The sequence below is a fragment of the Triturus cristatus genome, chromosome 12 (assembly GCF_964204655.1).
Source record: "Triturus cristatus chromosome 12, aTriCri1.1, whole genome shotgun sequence".
In the NCBI taxonomy this organism is placed as follows: Eukaryota; Metazoa; Chordata; class Amphibia; order Caudata; family Salamandridae; genus Triturus; species Triturus cristatus.
Genome location: NC_140595.1, coordinates 643,810,399 through 643,825,689, shown reverse-complemented (window position 1 = coordinate 643,825,689; position 15,291 = coordinate 643,810,399). Strand labels below are relative to the sequence as shown.

Genomic DNA, 15,291 nt, shown 5'->3' with positions numbered 1-15,291 from the left:
CGCGCCTGGACCGCGCCCAGCGCCAGACCCCCTGGCCCCCGCGCCCGCCAGCCCCCCCGCAGGACCTACGACTTCGCTACGCTCATCGCACTCAAAACCGCCCGAGCCCCCGGATGCTACCGAGCGTCCCCGCGATGCACCCATGGACCCTTCGTCTGCCGATCCTGCAACTTCTCCTGCCTCCAAACAAGCACCACGCCCACCAAGACGGACAACAGCAACCACCTCAAGTGCATCCTGATCAACACCCGCTCCGTCCACAGACACGCCGTGGAAATCTGGAACCTCCTCGACACCGCATCTCCAGACGTCGCCTTCCTCACGGAAACCTGGATGAACGACTCCTCAGCCCCCGACATCGCCATAGCCATCCCGGACGGCTACAAGATCATCAGGAGGGATCGCAACAACCAGACCGGAGGGGGCATCGCCATCGCTCACAAAAGCACCATTCGCATCTCGACTGACCCCACCGACGCATTCAACACCGCCGAATACCTGCACTTCCAGATCCACACCGACCCCAAGACTACCCTCAGAGGCACCCTCATCTACAGACCCCCGGGACCACGCGCACAGTTCTGCGAAGACATCACGGACTTAATCAGCCCTCACGCCCTCCCCTCCGCCGACTACATCCTCCTCGGGGACCTCAACTTCCACCTGGAGAACAACAACGACCGCAACACGACCACCCTGCTGGACAACCTCGCCAACCTCGGACTCCAGCAACTGGTCAACACCCCCACCCACTACGCCGGCCACACGCTCGACCCCCTCTTCTCATCCAGCAAGCACGTCACCTTCAGCCACTGCACCGGACTCCACTGGACTGACCACAGCTGCGTCCACTTCAGCTTCAAGAAGAACACGGTCCACCACCACCCGAAGCAGGTTCCCCACAGAAACTGGAGCAAGATCACCGTCGACCAGCTCACCACCTCCCTCAGCCAGAACCCACCGGTCAGGACAACGGACCCTAACAAAGCAGCCCTCGACCTCACGCAATGGCTGACCTCCTGTGCCAATGACCTCGCCCCACTGAAGAACCCACTCACCAGGCCCAGAAGCAAGAAGGCCCCCTGGTTCACCGACGAACTCAAGGACTCCAAGAAGGCCTGCCGCACCCTCGAGAAGGCCTGGCTCCTCGACAAGACCACCGACAACATGACCGCCCTCAAACTCGCCACCCGCAGACATCACCAGCTCATCCGCACCACCAAGAAGAAATCTTTGAAGGAACGACTGGACAAGAACGCCCATGACAGCAAGGAGCTCTTCAACATCGTCAAGGAGTTCTCCAACCCCAGCACCGGCAACAACGACATCACTCCCTCGCAGGACCTCTGCGACTCCCTCGCCTCGTACTTCCACCGCAAGATCGCCGACATCCACAACAGTTTCGGCGCTCCACCCCCGCACCCATCGACCGAACCTACGCACCCCGCCGCTATCCTCCAGACATGGACCAAAGTGACCCCGAAGACACGACACGCATGATGAACACCATCCACTCCGGATCTCCGACCGACCCATGCCCCCACCATGTCTTCAACAAGGCCGCCTCTACCATCGCATCCCACCTCCGAGACATCATCAACGCCTCCTTCGACACAGCCACCTTCCCGGAGAGCTGGAAGCACGCCGAGCTCAGCGCACTACTGAAAAAACCAACAGCGGACCCGACCGACCTCAAGAACTTCCGCCCAATCTCGCTCCTTCCATTCCCTGCCAAAGTCATCGAGAAGGTCGTCAACAAGCAGCTGGCCGCCTTCCTCGAGACGAACGGATCCCTCGACCCATCGCAATCCGGATTCAGAGCCAACCACAGCACCGAGACCGCCCTCATCGCAGCCACCGACGACATCCGAGCCCTGCTCGACAAAGGTGAAACAGCGGCACTAATCCTCCTTGACCTCTCCGCAGCATTTGACACTGTCTGCCACCGCACCCTAGTCCAACGCCTCAACGACACCTGCATCCAGGGGATTGCCCTGGAATGGATCATCTCATACCTCTCCGGCAGAACACAGAGTACGCCTCCCTCCGTTCCGCTCTGAGGCCACCGAAGTCATCTGCGGCGTCCCGCAAGGATCGTCGCTCAGCCCCACTCTCTTCAACATCTACATGAAACCCCTCGCTGCCATCGCACGCCAACACAACCTCAACATCATTTCCTACGCCGACGACACCCAGCTGATTCTCTCCCTCACCAGAGACCCCGACACCGCCAAAGCCGACCTACACGAAGGGATGAAAGATGTCGCCGAATGGATGAACATCAGCCGCCTGAAGTTGAACACGGACAAGACAGAAGTCCTCATCCTGGGACCGTCGCCCTCCGCATGGGTCGACTCCTGGTGGCCCCCGGCCCTGGGCACCGCACCCAAGCCAACGGAGCACGCACGCAACTTGGGCGTCATCCTGGACTCCTCCCTATCGATGACCAGACAAGTCAACGCCGTCTCCTCATCTTGCTTCCACAACCTCCGCATGCTCCGCAAGATCTTCAGATGGATCCCGACCGAGACCAGGAAGACTGCCACCCAGGCCCTCGTCACCAGCAGACTAGACTACGGAAACACCCTCTACGCCGGTACAACAGCCAAGCTTCAGAAAAGACTTCAGCGTATCCAGAACGCCTCCGCCCGTCTCATCCTGGACGCCCCCCCGACGCAGCCACATCTCGAGCCACCTGAGGGACCTGCACTGGCTCCCTGTCAACAAGAGGATCACGTTCAGACTCCTCACCCACGCACACAAATCCCTCCACGACCTGGGCCCAAGGTACCTCAACGACCGCCTGACCTTCTACACGCCCACCCGACAGCTACGATCCGCGAACCTCGCCCTCGCCGTCGTCCCTCGCATCCAGAGAGCCACCGCCGGAGGAAGATCCTTCTCCTACCTGGCGGCCAAGACATGGAACTCCCTGCCCGTCCACCTGCGGCTGACCCAGGACCACCTCGCCTTCAGGAAACAGCTCAAGACCTGGCTGTTCGAGCAGTAGCAGACCCCTTCCCCCAAGCGCCTTGAGACCCTTCCGGGTGAGTAGTGCGCGATATAAATTCCATGATTGATTGATTGAATAATGTCTTTATAAGCTGGCACCTGAGGAGTGCATCTGCCAACCACAGTACTACAGAGTTTGTAAAGCAGAGCATTTGAGATATTTGAGTAACAAAGTATGAAGCGATTCCTTTGGACATATGCCAGATTCTTGCTACTGTGTAACGAGAACAGAACAAAACTAAAATACCAAAAATACTGTCAACAATCCATACTTCAATGGGTTGTGATACCCTTGGTACCAGGTACTGTTAGATGACAGTCTGATTTCACCAGTAATGTTTACATACATACAGAAAAAAAACACACACTCTCGTTCTCCGTTTTGAGAGTCCTCACAAATATTTTACAAAATATTGTGTTTTCTCTTAGTACTCCTACTCATTCGCATTCCTCTCCCTTTCCACTGCCCCATAGGGCCCTCATGCACTCTGCTGGTCTTAGAAGGCATTTAAACATTATATGCCAGCCTTATTGTTGGAAAATCTGAAGCTCACGCACCTCCAGTCTTACTGACCAAGCTATGCCTATGCTTGGTACATGCCCTTCAAACCTTCAGGTTTGAGAAGCGACAAGATACTAAGAAGCAGTTTGTATTCCAGACTGAATCAACAAGTTGGAGGCTCAGGTCTTACTATCAGGGAGACTAGACTGCAGGGTGCGAGGGTGAGTGAAGAATGAAGACAGGTGGGAGGGGATATGAGTTGAGGGCCCACAAGAACTTGAAAAGGTTCAATATGCCAATGATCACTATTCTTGATATCTATAGGAAACGTGCGGAATCGTACAGGTATTACAAGCACAGGAATTATTGGAGCCTCATTCCAGAGAAAAGGCTACTAATCAAGGTTGGAACTTCAATAGGAGTGACAAACGACTCAGTGTGTTCTTACTGAACAGGAAATGGGTGGTGGCAGTCTTAGAATGCACCGACTAAGTCACAACAGCGACTAACTCTCTAGGAGATCCCGACAGCGTGTCCAACTGATGAATATATTCAAGTTGAGAATCCAGAGGGTCACTTAAGTACCCATGAGAGAATCTCTGAAACAGACATATCTAAATGTGATATACAACAAAATAAAGATGTGTGTCACACCTGTCAAAAGTATATGACATCTTAGTTTAGAATTGCTTTCCTATGTCTCTTGTAAAATGCACCTCAAGAAGAAGAGAATGTTACAGTTAAGTTACTCTCCCCATTAGTGTAGATGCAACTCAGCCTTGGTTTTATGGGTGGAAGCAGAAGGAAAATCAGGAGAAAAATTAAGTAGAATGATCAACTTCACAGATCCTTCAAATGATTGAGGACATTGAAACCATCTGTACACACCGTTTAGGCAACTGTATACAATCCACTCATTCTGAAGGCATTAATAAATTTCATGTGCTTAATTTGTTTAAGAATAAGTGCCAGTGTCCAAAGCTTTCCACAGAAGCTCACGGCCAGCACAGCGTGCCCAATACCAAGGCTGCATAATCAAGAATTCACATAAGGCCTTTTTAATTACCTTCTAGACACTCCCTGGCCCTTTATGTCACTCCTGCAGGTTCCTCCTTTCTCCCTTTGTGATGGCTTTTCCATCTTCTTTGTTGTACGTTTTCCCTCTCTTGTCATCAAAAAACGTTGGAGGAGGAAAATAAGTGACAGTAACCAAAAATGAGTGCCGGAGACCCACACCGGCAACTACTGGCTCAAATTAAGCACAGACTATGACCAATCATGACCATGCAGTAAAAGATCTGTATGCATTTTAGATCAGGACTAGGGATGGTTAACTGAACTGTGGGCAGTTATTTCTGCTTGTCCCCTTGCTATATCTTCCATTATGATCTAAGGTGGTCCGCAACCATTTCCATGCAATGAGCAATATGTGTGCCTCACTTGCAAAGAGGGCGTACAACACAATGGCATAAAATGACAGACACATTGGTTTACTAATTGACATTTAGTTTTAAACACACCGCTATTTAAAAATAATATCAATAAATAATGCGTATTAGCAGTAATTAAGCATAATTTGTTTTACAATTTAGCAGCTAACTAAATCTTGGAGTACTATGTGGCCACTAACACTGATCAAAATTTGATTTAAAGACCAATTTACAAGGGGCATGGGTTCCCCTCAATGAGTTTTTGAAGCAAGTCAAATAGTGACTGTTACAATACTAGATCTAGAAATCTGCTAAAAAGTGGAAGGGATGAGTTCTTTACAAGGAAGGTGTCATCTCTATCAATAAACGTTTGCAATTTTTATTGATCGAATCTCACACTATGATGGGCAATTACACTGGCGCACCTGTTTGGATTGTAATAAAAACAAACAGGATTTTGTAAATTTTCATAATTCTATGGGTAACACGTTTTGCAGTTTTTGCTACCGCTGTGATAGCACACTTAATGTGATGCTTGTGGCATTTCGGAAAATAGCAATCTTCACAATCCCCTAGTAACTTTACTTTGCAAAACTCTACAGTCCTAAGTGTGCATATCTGCCAATTCCTTGCAGGATAAACAGACTTTGATGGGTCAGACTGTCATTCCAGTGCCTGGTCCACCTTAAAAGCGGAAGGCATTAGTACTATCAGAACAGTGGCAGCATTGTAGATACAAAGGGAATTTTGCTGAAAGAGAAGTCTGCCTTTCTCTAGCTGATGGCCTCCTCAGAGGTTTGCAGCCAGTTGATGAGACCTGTGACTTGACTGCTCCCGCCTTCTACTCTGGTGAGGACTTCAGAAAAAAACATGCATCACACACTTAAAGAGATCCAATCTCTGTGCCTCAGAACCTGGGCTGCTGGAAAGCTTGTGCTTCTGCTGACAAGGGTCTTGGGAAAAGACATCAGGAGAGCAGGCACACAAAGGAAAAACAATAGGAGAACCTCTTAATCCTCCACTCCAATTGAAAATAGATGCTTGCACAGTGCAGCACTTCCAAAAAAAAAAAGAAAAAAAAACACCATTGTGGTTGGGACATCTGGCAAACGACACAATACACTACAACATGTTGACCAAGAGTAGATGCTGGGAGAGTAGATGCTGGGACCACAATATTTCCCTATTTTGTTCTTGTTTTTAATTGCAGCTAAAATGTTAGCACACTGGTGTGACTTTCAATCCTTTTTAACATGACTTTCTGGTCTGTTATCTGCAAGCGGCATTCCACCTCTCACGGACAGTGAAGAGGGAATCATAACTGGAAGTGGATATCAGTAAACATTTAGTATTATGGTAAAGTGAATTTGCATAGCACTCTGACCGGAAACGTCTCTTGGCACCCCAATACTCAGGGGACAAACAAAGGAAATTTTCAGAGCAAGAATGCGAAATAAAGTTTGCCAGAAGGATGCAACATAAAGCAAAAATTTAGAAAGTGAGAGGTTTCACTGTGGTTTGTAGCTGAGGCTATAACGCTGAACTGGTTCATATAAACATTTATAGATCAGGCAAATAACCTAAAAAATGATTTCGCTTTCATATTGACAACCAATGTAGACATCTATGGACAGGCTTCGCAATGGTAATGCAAGGCGCAGAGCAGGTGATCTTGCTGCAGTTTTGAATATCATGTAGACATTAGACTAAAAATGTATTTATACTTGGGTGGAGAGCATAGTAAAGCTGTAGTCTGGATGTGATTGCTGCGAAGATCCCAGATTTTGTTTCCTCTAGTGTACGAAATCGAATGGGCTTTAAATGACATACGGAAGGAGCATGCAAACACTACCATACTGACTTGGGAATCGATACCACAGTGTGAGCCTATTTTGACTCCCAGACCTTTAATATTCCTACTAGGGGTGGAAAAAATGCTGCATGCAATGAGCCAGAACTATGAAAACCATGTGCAAAGGTTTACGTTAACAAAAAATATTTTATTTTGCAAAGGTTTATTTTAAGCTAGTTGTTATCCATCCAGCTTTTGTTGTCGTCGGATTAAATCGATAGGTGGCCAAGTCTAAAGACTAGAGTAGCACTTTCTGCATAGATGTAAAAACCTAGATCCTTATTAGAACAGCTTCAGATTGTACATAAATATTAAGTAGGGTGAAAGAATAAAACTTTGTTGGACACCCTGCTATAACAATCTGAGGAGTGGAGGTGCAAAGACCCCCGACAATTTTGTTGTGTCGTTCAGGAAGGATGTAAACCAGTCATGAACCTTGCCGGACAATCTGGTGATGGCAATGCATTCAACAAGAATGTAATAAGCTACCATATCAAATGCAGCAGACCGGTCTAATAAAATCAGCGTGCCCGTGATATTTTGGTCTCAAGATGCACATCATTTGTCAACCACTGCAATCATAGCTATATATCTACATCTATTCAGCTGAATTGTAGTTGTATTGTAATTGTATTTATATAGCGCTTACTACCCCTGATGAGGCATCAAAGCGCTTTTTTGGGCGAGTGGCATGCTACTCCGGAACCCATAAAGGATTAGTATGGAATTAGTATAGTGAAATATGAAAGTCATTTGAGCGGTGGATAGGTTTGCCAGTTATTTGGAATTCAGAAGGATAACGGAGGGAAAAGAAAGAGGGAAATCCCATTTGTGCATCACTCAATGAGTTAATTTATAAATGTGTAGATAACTGGTATTGAATGCATCACTCTACAATGTTTGAGATTGACGGCAAAAGCATAATTGTTCTGTATGGAGTATTAAAATGTACAACTTAAAAACATTTTTTTTTAGGAAGGCTTCGCAATGTCTTGCATTAATTCAATAGGAGGAATGGCTGAGGTTAGGTAAAGGTAGATAAGATTGGTAATTGTCTGCGTAAAGCATGGAATTGTCAGATGCAGAATCGTGATGGGAACTGGGTCGAATGGAGAGCCCAATTTAGATTTGGTTATCAAAAGACCCATGTCCCTTGTCGACAAAGGTGCGAAGATGGAGATTTCGGCAATGTTACCCATAGCTGGGCATGTGGGGATGAGATGTAAGGAGGAATCCTCTTTGAATCATATGGCAAAAGGGGGTGGGAGCAGTGGTCCTAATCTGGTCAGTTTTGACTGAAAAATAGGTAGTGAGATTATTACCAAGACTTCGGGAAAGTAAGATTTGCACTTTTAACCAGCTGAGATGGAATTTTGTGCATGCTGATGCAATAGTTTGCGTGTATACAAGAGATCGGCCAGGTTTCAAGATTAATTCTACTGAAGATGGGGTTAGAAAAAGACACACAGAGGGCTTGGGCTAGCTCAATGACATTGTTCGAAGGTTTATTTTTAGTTACAGCTTCTACACAGGCTTGGTTTTTCGTAGGAGAGGCATTGTGAAAATTAAGGAGTTATCTGTGCGGGGCAGAAAGTGCCTGTGCAATGTCAGATAGGTCTGGAGTGGAGGGGGGGGCTGTTGGTGAGGCACAGAGTCTAATGTATGACCTGCAATGTGGGTGATGGGAAGTGATCAACAGAGAAGCCACAGAGCTGCTGTGATTGATTTTTACGAATTAACTTGTGCCCAGTAAATTGTGTGATTAACTGCTGTATCTCAACATACCACAACTAACTTCAGACGAGAAGATATCAGTTTATATTACTCAATACCCAAATCTAAGGGTGTCTGTCTGCTGGATATGAAGCAAAACAAAACCCCATTTGAATGGCTTAAAGACTTAAAATGTAAATGCTACATACACTGAAGCAAATGATCAGACCCTGGTACCATCGGATACTCTGGTTGAATAAAAGTATACAATGGCTCAACTCCACCAAAATCTGTTGCTGACGAAGGAAAGAGGACAAAAAGCTCAGCAGGAATAAACAATCTGTGGTTCTCTCATTTTTTTATGTTGAGCCGACTGTCAACTGAAATCTATGTCTGAAATGGGCAAAGAAATCAATTTAAGTATAAAGCGTTTCCAAAATGACGTTTGTCCCTTTGCGTCACATTTTTAAACTGATAAATGAAGAGCGATTAGACATTTTGGGACACACGACAGCCCAACCAAAGAACATTCATTATTCACGTAGGAAAGGCAGTTTGAGAGCCTTACAGAGACAAGAATGCTGAGACAACTAGTGAACAACTCAGATCTGTAGCCACAACCGCTCCAGCAGAACAAAATTGTTTAAACATTTTAATAACCGGGGGAGGTGGAATAAGACCTCCATTTCTGACACACCTTTCAAATTTTACCCTAGAAAACAAATGTGGGTATGTATGCTTTAACCTCTCTTTAGAATTGTTTTAGATTTTGCAACATTTATATATTTAAATTTCTTTTCAGTATGCTCCAAGCAACTCCTGAGTGGTTGGAGGGCTCCTCAAGTGACACTTACTTTCATTCTGCGGGCAGAGAAATTTCTTCAACTCTACCATTTCTTCATGAAGTCCATTTAGGATAAACCCCAAGTACTCCTCAGCATCTTCTTGACGATTCTAAACAAAAGATCAGGTGGAATTATTCGCAACTCCCATGTTTTCTTAATGTGTGAGAAAAGTGTCCATTTCTTTACTGCAGAGAACCAGAACGCACATGGAAAGGCATGTTACATGAGAACAAGGATCAAAATTTACAAACTTTAAAGTGGACCAAATCAAATACAGGGATTTCACTTCCAATATTATTTTAGACCTTTTACAAACAGGTCTCAGAGCAGAATATTTCCCATGCCTGTGGCAGAAGCAATGGACAAAAAGAGGCAGGATAGCATCAATATTCCAGAAGAGAAAATATACAGACCTATTAACTCCATACACTTGGCCCCAAGGCCATTTTCTGCTTCCAACAATTATGGAATTCGAGTCAGGCTAAAGAATCTATGCATAAAACAATGGCCTTCAATGAGGCGACATTCCAGACGAGGAACCCAATATAATTCTCAATGAATCTTCGCCAACGCAGCAGGAACATCTGTCTTATTAAGGATGTTGTTAACAGAAAATCAATCAATCTAGATTTGTATGCACGGATAATCACCCATGAGGGTATCCAGGGATTGTGTGTGCTGAACAGCCAGGTCTTGAGTCCTTTCCCAAATTCCAGAGAGTATGAGGTGAAGTGGGAGGTCATTCCAGGACTAGGCCACGAGGTAGTGGAAGGCGCGTCCTCCAGTGTTGCTGCTGCGGATGTGGGGGGTGGGCTAGACAGAGGGAGGCTGAGCGCAGGCTTCTGGAGGGAAGGTGGAAGTTCAGTTGATGATTGATGTAAGCAGGTCCCTGGTTGTGGAGGGCTTTGAAGGTGTGAATCAACATTTTGAACTGGCACCTTTTCTGAATGAGGAGCTAGTTGAGCTTCTTGAAGTGGGGGCGGTGATGTGGGTCCGTTTAGGGAGGTCTAAGATGAGTCTGGCCACTGAGTTCTGAATTGTTTGCAGTCTCCTGATGAGGTGCGAGTGGATTCCTATGAAGAGGAAGTTACCGTAGTCCACGTGGCTGGTTACAAGGGCTTGTGTGACAGTCCATCTGATGTTGATGGGCAGCCACTTGAAGATTTTGAGTGGAATGCGGAGGGTGAGAAAGCAGGCAGACGAGACTGCGTTGATCTAGCTTTTCATGGTGACCTTGTCTCGGATGATGCCAAGGTTGCAGGCGAGGTCGGTCGGAGTGGGTGAGGCTCATAGTTCGAAAGACCACCAGGCGTCGTTCCATGGGGAAGTGTTGTTCCAGAAGATCAGCACTTCTGTTTTTTTCTGTGTTGAGTTTTAGGCAGTTGTCTTTTATCCAGTCGGCGAAACTCGTCATGCACCCGAGGACGTTGGTCTTTCGTGTCGGAGGAGTCTTCTGACAGCGAGGGGATAAGCTTGGTATTGTCAGCGTAGGATATAAAGTTCAGTCCATGCGATCTGAAGACGTTGGCCAGGGGAGCCACGCAGGTGTTGAACAGGATACGGCTGAGGGATGAACCTTGAGGGACACCGCCAATGGTGTTCTTGGGTTCTGAGGTTATAGGAGGAAGGCAGATTTTCAAAATTATTCCGGTGAGAAAGGAGGCGATCTACTTGAGGGCGTCTCCTTTGATCCGATTGTTGTGAAGCCTTTTGATCAAGGTGTGGTGTGATACTGTGTCGAACCCTGCTGAGAGCTTGAGAAGGATCAGGGCTGCTGTTTTTCCTTGGTCAAGGATGTACCTGATGTCATTTGTAGCTGCAATCAGGGTGGTTTCGGTGATGGTAAAGATCCATTAAAAGGTCTCCCTGTGTCAGTATTAAACACAGCAAAGAGCATTTCTAAAAGTTCTTATTGGGGTGTTGTACCTGTGTTTGGTCTATAGTGTGCTTACCTGAGTAAGCGGACATTATCTTTAAACCTGGAGTGTTGGGTCATCAGTGTTCTGTATTCTTATGTAACTGTAACTTAGATGGGTTCTCTCTGTGGTCAGTTGTTTGCTGTCTGGAGAGGGAGAACCATCTGTAGTTGATGTCTTAAATTCCTATTTCAACCTTCAATTGCCTGAGACCTTTACTTTTCAAGATATGAGACTTTTTTTCCAGCCATTAAGACATCTAACAATGACTTAACTGCGGTATGGTGTAAGAACCCATTCTGATGTGAGTAAGACTGATTATTCGTGAAAAGAAAAGCAAGTTTATTTGTACCCATGTGGAGGACATCCTGAGTGCTACAACAATCTGAGAGGGTGTGTTTTTATCATTTTAAAAGTTGGTGATGGGTGCTGATCGAGCAAATTTCTCACCATGCGGGTGTTAATTGAGCTCGAGCTGCACCAACTGCTTCGACGCATGTGTCCTGCGCGTGGATTTCTACCTACATTCTCATGCACAAGAGTGTGCATCGGTGATCAACAACAAGGGACATTGGCTGTGAAAAACTCTTGTTAAACGAAAAGGGCGACAAGCTAGTGAAACAAGCTCTATTGCCTTTCAAAACAGATTGGTGAATCAGTTCGTAGCAAGGCCGCGTGAACTTGCATTTAAGTGTCAAATTGGGGCAATTAGAAACTAAATGATCCGGGACCAATTAATAGTGCAATGTAGGAATAAATAAATGTAGGATAGATTGTGGGCGGCAAAGAACACATCACTTCATGATGCTTTTGAACTAGCTAAGGGAGTCATCAGATCAGTGCATGAAGGAAATGGAGAAAAAAAAGAATGCAGCACTGCAGTGTCATGTGTTGAGCAAAATGATACTGAGTTCTCAGGACAAGAAAGTGTTATGTAAAGAATGTGAAGAAAGTGTTGCATAACAAAAAAATGTAGGACATGCAACTAAACTCTAGGATTTGCAAAACCACCAGAAAGAGTATGCCCCATGTGTGGGAGCAGTTTTCATACTGCAGATTATAAAAATTGCTATGCCCTTGGAAAGGATTATAGACAGTTTGGCACAGGAAGCATTTTGCCCACATGTGCAAAATAAATAGCAAACTCAAAGTAATGGCAGGGCAAGGGTGCAGGGAGGAAGATTAGGTGGATAGAATTTTGCATATTGAGGGTCAGGATGATGCAAGGAAAAGAACCAGACCTAAGGCTCCGTTTGTGATTAAAGGTGAGACAGTTCAGCTTATGGTGGATTCGGGTTATACAATTATTCCCAAGAGTATGTTTTTGTCTCTTTGACCAAAAGTGCATGTGTTATTGAAGGACATAAATCCTGGGGAATATCAAGGGGAGAAAATTGACATAATAGGTTATATGCTCACAGATATAGGTTTCCCAGAGAGGAGGATGAAAGGAAAGGTGTATGGGGCACAGAGTGGACCTTCAATTTTTTAATGGGAACATCAGTATAATTTGCACTTGATTATTAATCACCAAGCACCTAATTAAATCATGGTGGTTGATTATATGATAGTGGAGGAAACTGTGGGGGGTGCAAACAGTGCTTTTGTGGAGGATATTGGAGAACTTAAGAAATATGTCCAGAAAATGGTGGTAAAATCGGGGGCGGTATTGGTACAACAAAGTGCGAAAAGTTCCTATTATCGCCAGACATGGGGTAAAAAGGATGTCGGAGGAAATGGTTACACAAGGGGTAATTGAACCGGTGGAAACCTCAAGCTGGATTTCTTTGGTTGTCATCACAGGCAAATTTGATTTAACTTTTAGGTTCTGTGTGGACTTACGCACTTTCAATCAAAACATAGTGGTGGATACCTACCCACTTCCTAATATCAATGAGTTGGTGTTGTCATTGAAGAGTGGTTAAGTTCTTCACAAAGCTTGACTTAAGGAATGCTTATCAAATAAAATTGCACCAGGTTTCTAGACACCTCACAGCTTTCATCACGATGGAGGGTATATTTCAATTTACCAGACTGTGTCTTTTGCGTCCAGCCTTGAGTCGGCAGCAAGTGTATTTCAAAGGATGATTGGGCAAGTCTTAAAAGGTATAGAAGGGATGGTCTATTTTCAGGACGACATCTTAATATTTGGAGGAACAGTGGAGAGCCACGCCATGGAACTGAAAAGGGGGTTAGATAAAATTGCTGTAGCCGGATTGACACTAAAAAAAGAAAAATGCAAATTTTGTGTTGAGGAGGTTGAGTGATTAGGCTATACATTGTCTGCATCAAGGGAAAGACCAAAGAGAGATCTCCTTGGTAGACAAAGACTAAGTGAGGTCCTTCCTTAGTCTAGTAGACTACTTTGCGAAATTTGTCAAGAATTTTGCAGAGAATTCTGAGCATATCTAAACATTGCTGAGGAAGGGTTATAAGTATGTTTGTTTGGAGGAAAAGCAAAGGGTCTTTGAAGGTATATAGAGAGAAATTTGTTCTGCAGATACTCAAACCATTTGACACTAAACGGGTGTCAACACTTACAGTGGATGCCAGTGCGGCAGGATTAGGGCAGGTACTTTCACAGGTGTATAATGAGGGTGAAAGAAAAGTGGCTTATGCCTCCCGTACTTTGACAGACTGAGAGAAATTATTCAATTATAGAGCAGAAGGCCTTAGCTGCTGTATGGGCAGCAGAAAACTTAGGAAACCCCCACAGGTGCATTCTTAAGATCTTGCTTATGGATCACAAACCTTTGCTGAAGTCTTTAATGCCTGGTGGTGCTGGGAAAGGGTCTGCGAGGTTGGCTCGACTAGCGGAAAGCAGACAGGAATTTCAGTATAAATTCGAATATATTCTTGGGTTGAGGAATGCACAAGGTGATGGATTGTCCCGGTTACCACTAACATGGCAAGATGTGGACAGAGCAAGAGTTGAAGCTTTTGACAATGAGGGTGCAGTGGAAAGTGTACATCATTGGGTGGAATGGAGTCAGGGTGCCATTGGAAAAGAGCGGTGGTTGGAAAGCATGAAGGTGGATGGTGTTTTGCAACAAGTAGTGGATATGATTTTGAAGGGTGGAAGACAAAAGTACTGTACTAGTGACTGTAAGGCCATATGTGAAGATAATAGAGGAGTTGTCAGTGTGCAAGGGTAATCTTCTCACCAGGGGAGACAAGTTTGTTCCTCCACAAAATGTAAGGTTTGAACTCATTAAATTGGCACATGAGGGCCACTTGGGCCAAGCTTCAACATGTAGGAGTACGTGCAGGAATGGATCAAGAGCTTGTGGAATCGGTGGAAAGATGTGCTGAGTCTAAGGATGGTGAGAAGAGATTTCAAAGTGGGAGAGCAGTCAGTAATGGGAGAGAGAATGGATTCAGTACAGCCATGGAACACGGTTTCCTTGGATTTTATTTGGAGGAGTCTCCACTGATTTGAAGTTTGCCTTAGTAATGGTGGACGTGCATTCCAAGTGGCTTGTTGTGAAATTTATGCGTGAAATCACAACTAAGAGTACCATCAAAGTGTTGGAACAGATTTTTAGGGAAGAAGGGTATCCAATAAAATTGATTACTGATAATGGAACACAATTAAAGTCAGAGGAAATTACAAGATTTGAGTTTTTGTGGAATTTTACACTCACGTACCTCCCTTTATGATCCTCAAGCCAATGGTATTGTTGAGAGGGCTAACTGCATAAGGGGGTGATCCAAATGGCTCAAGAGAGTAGGAGTGTGTTGTGCTCTATTATTCAAGATCCAATTTTGTGCACGTAATTTGCATACGCATATGTTTACTTTGTAAACCCTGCTTCCTATATATATATATATATATATATATATATATATATATATATATATATTACCTACTGGCGGTCGCCAGTAGGTAGTTATAGTTAGGACCACGTTTCCATAGGAAATCCGCAACATTCTATTTTGAATAACTTTGGCGCCGGTCGACGAATCCTCGCGATTTCTTCAAAATAAGTGGGGCGCTACGCTCCGCTCCTACCCTGAAAGT

General features: G+C 45.3%; 1 protein-coding gene across 2 annotated transcripts in view; it reads right to left on the bottom strand.

Moving 5' to 3' along the window:
* USP10 (ubiquitin specific peptidase 10) overlaps positions 1-15,291 on the bottom strand; it is a 333,623-nt gene that overhangs the window by 130,968 nt on the left and 187,364 nt on the right. For both annotated transcript variants that reach the window (XM_085638327.1, XM_085638328.1), the window contains one exon: positions 9,364-9,463. In XM_085638327.1, the coding sequence (XP_085494453.1) occupies positions 9,364-9,463 (100 nt within the window). The remainder of the gene's footprint in view (positions 1-9,363; positions 9,464-15,291) is intronic.